The sequence below is a fragment of the Crotalus tigris genome, unplaced genomic scaffold (genome assembly GCF_016545835.1).
Source record: "Crotalus tigris isolate CLP2741 ecotype Arizona unplaced genomic scaffold, ASM1654583v1 scf7180000021329.220372, whole genome shotgun sequence".
Classification (NCBI taxonomy): domain Eukaryota; kingdom Metazoa; phylum Chordata; class Lepidosauria; order Squamata; family Viperidae; genus Crotalus; species Crotalus tigris.
In genome coordinates this window covers 62,408-65,311 of record NW_024098455.1, presented here as the reverse complement: position 1 = coordinate 65,311, position 2,904 = coordinate 62,408, and the positions used below count along the sequence as shown (strand labels likewise).

Here is a 2,904-nt window from a genome sequence, read left to right as displayed (position 1 = left end):
CTTTTCCTGCTTTCAGATGCTTTGGAGAACAGGTTGATCTCCTCTTCTTTGTGGCAGCAGATATTGGAACACTAATTTCATGTCATCCCTAGTCCTTCTTTTCATTAAATTCCCTAATGTTGGAAAATCATTTGGAAATGAAAAGTAATGATAGACTCCTTGATGTAATGTCACACTTAAACATTTTCCACAAGGCAACTTTGATTTCTCTGTTCCTCATAGTATAAATAATTGGATTCATTAAAGGAGGAACCACAGAATATAATACAGTGATTACTGTATCTATATCTGAAGGAGAGTCTGAAATAGGCTTTAAATAGGCAACACTTCCAGTGCTGATAAACAAGGAGACAACAATGAGATGGGGAATGCAAGTTGAGAAAGCTTTGTTCTGTCCTTGTGAAGTAGGAATTCTAAGCACAGATTTGAAAATCTGAACATATGAAATAATTATGAAACTGAAGCAACCAAAGACAATGCATGCACTGAATAGAATAACGCCAACTTCAATGAGGTATGAATTATCACATGATACCTTCAGAAGTTGTGGGATTTCACAGAAGAACTGATTCAGAACATTGGAACAAAAGGTGACTGCAAAAGTGCTACAAGTGTGCAAGGCTGAGTAAAGAAAACCAGTTATCCATGCAATGGCTGCCACCTGAAGGCATGCTTTCCTGTCCATTATGGTTTCATAGTGCAGTGGGTCACAGATAGCAACATATCTATCATATGCCATGCTGGTGAGGAGGAATAAATCTGAGATCAGGAAGAAGAATAAAGAAAATACTTGTATGATGCACCCGTGGTATGAGATCTCTCTTTTGTTCAAGAAGGCATTTATCATGGCTTTCGGAATAGTGACAGAAATAGAGCCAAGGTCAACAACTGATAAATTCACTAAAAAAAAGTACATGGGTGTATGAAGTTGTTGGTGAAAAGACACTGCTAAAATGATGAGAGCATTTGCTATCAAAGCTGCTATATAAATCACTAAAAAGAGAGTGAAATATAACATATTTTGCTCAAATTGATCAGAAAAACCCAGGAGAAGAAAAGTAGAGAAGTCACTTACATTAGGCATTTTTCTTGAGAATGATTACTGTATTCCTGTGCAAAGAGTAAAAATAATTTCAACAGATCAGATAATAATTATGAACAATAAAATTTAATGGATGTTGGAACTTAAATGTAAAGTTCTGAAATACAGTTGGATTTTCCTTTTCTTCTACTTAAGAAACAGAAAGAAACCAGGTTTAACAATGAAGAGTATGGACATGGGTATTCCATAAAGTCACTAGGCATCAAGCTCAATCTGGTGAATATATTCCTTTACCCTTTGGAATATTTTCAATTGTTTCATCAACTAAATAACTTCTTCCATGGGATCTAGCCCCTCTTTAATTCGGTAGGCATTAATACCAAGTTTTATGAATAATTTGGGCACAAAGTTAATATAGAAACATTTTCCTTGTGGATTATGCTTTCAAAATAAATATGCATGAGATTGTTCAAACATAATTATTATGTAGAGAAGGAGAGAGAATTACCTTTAAATTCCACATCTTAGATTATCTGAATGGTGTTTTCAGTAATCCTGTAATATATTTATGCTTTCTGAATATAAGTTTGGTAAGATCAGAATCATTATGTGCCCTTTGAAATTGCACTTTATACATCTGTCTGAAAATACCACAGGGTCCATTTAATCAGTTCCCAAGAGTATTCAGTAGCATTGGAAGTCTGAAATATATCGCCCACAAAAAATATGAAGTGCAAGAATATACCTATAGATGTCCTGTGCTTTTTAAAGTTTTGGGAAACAATATGTCTGGCTTCCTTTGAAAAGTATATGTGCTTAAATACAGGATGACCACCCTATGGGAAAAGAGGAATGTACAAAATGATAGTGTTTGACTTTGAAATGTCAAGCCATTGGGTGATGAAAACTCTGTTTCTTTTTAACAGACATTGCTTAGAAAGGATTGGAACGTCAATCTCTGGTCATGCCTGACATGTTTCAAACTATGTATATCACCAACAGCCAAATAGGAATATATACTTAAAATCCCTGGTGTAATACATATGACATGTTTATTGATAATGATAATTAGATATTTATTTGAGAGGTTCCTGGATGGAGAGAAATTGGTGTGAAATATATCAAACAGCTCTATATATAAATTAATGAAAGAGTATGGTATTCCTTAACATTTAAAAAATATTTTTATTGAACATTTTTATTATAATAGTAAAAGCAAACATAAATTAAGCTCAGACAAAGAGGTCAGAAATAAAAGCTGCAAGGAAAGAAAAAAAGAGAAGGAAAAAGGGGAAAGTAAGAAAAAAGTACATATTTAAAGAAGTGACACCTGATCTTTATAACAACAAATATAAACAAATTTATGACTTTTCATCCCATAAAGTTACAAACAAATATCTGATATTCCATTATCCTATTCCTCTTTCCTCCTTTTTTGTTCTCTTTCTCTTTGTATAAAGTAGCCACCTTATAACAAATGTGCATTAAACCACAATCACTAGCCTAATGCTCCTTAGGTTAATTTGAGCGCTTACATGTGACTTTTCCAAATAGGGACACCTCTTACCTTTATTCTATCTCAATCATACATTTTCACCAGGGTTTCATTTTTGTCAAGTCAATGACTTGCACTCTACTTTCTTGTTCTAAATACATTAAGGCCATGTGAGGTTAGTCCTAATTGTAGGTATATGTGCATGTGAAAAAAAATACCTTTGAATGATACAATTAAAGGGGATGAGTTTGTAACAATAAAGGAGAATATGTGTAGCTCAGGGTTGAAATGAGGGGTCTTTGGTGCTCTCTGAGCTTCGCTGTTTTTTTGCAGATCTTTCAGATGTAGGTAACACTATCAGTGCTGG

The 2,904-nt window shown here is 33.8% G+C and overlaps 1 protein-coding gene across 3 annotated transcripts; it reads right to left on the bottom strand.

Annotated features, from left to right (window-relative positions):
- LOC120320328 (olfactory receptor 14A16-like) lies at positions 1-1,704 on the bottom strand. 3 transcript variants are annotated; one of them, XM_039369950.1, is made up of 3 exons: positions 1,551-1,704; positions 1,076-1,110; positions 1-759 (listed from the first exon to the last, which is right to left on the bottom strand). In XM_039369950.1, exon 3 carries the CDS (start codon positions 737-739, stop codon positions 128-130), a length of 612 nt encoding a protein of 203 aa, XP_039225884.1. In that variant the 5' UTR covers positions 740-759; positions 1,076-1,110; positions 1,551-1,704; the 3' UTR covers positions 1-127. The 3 variants fall into 3 exon arrangements, with proteins under 3 accessions (XP_039225884.1, XP_039225883.1, XP_039225882.1); XM_039369949.1 differs by having other exon boundaries at positions 1-900; positions 1,551-1,581; XM_039369948.1 differs by having other exon boundaries at positions 1-1,110.
- Between the last annotated feature and the right edge of the window lie 1,200 nt (positions 1,705-2,904).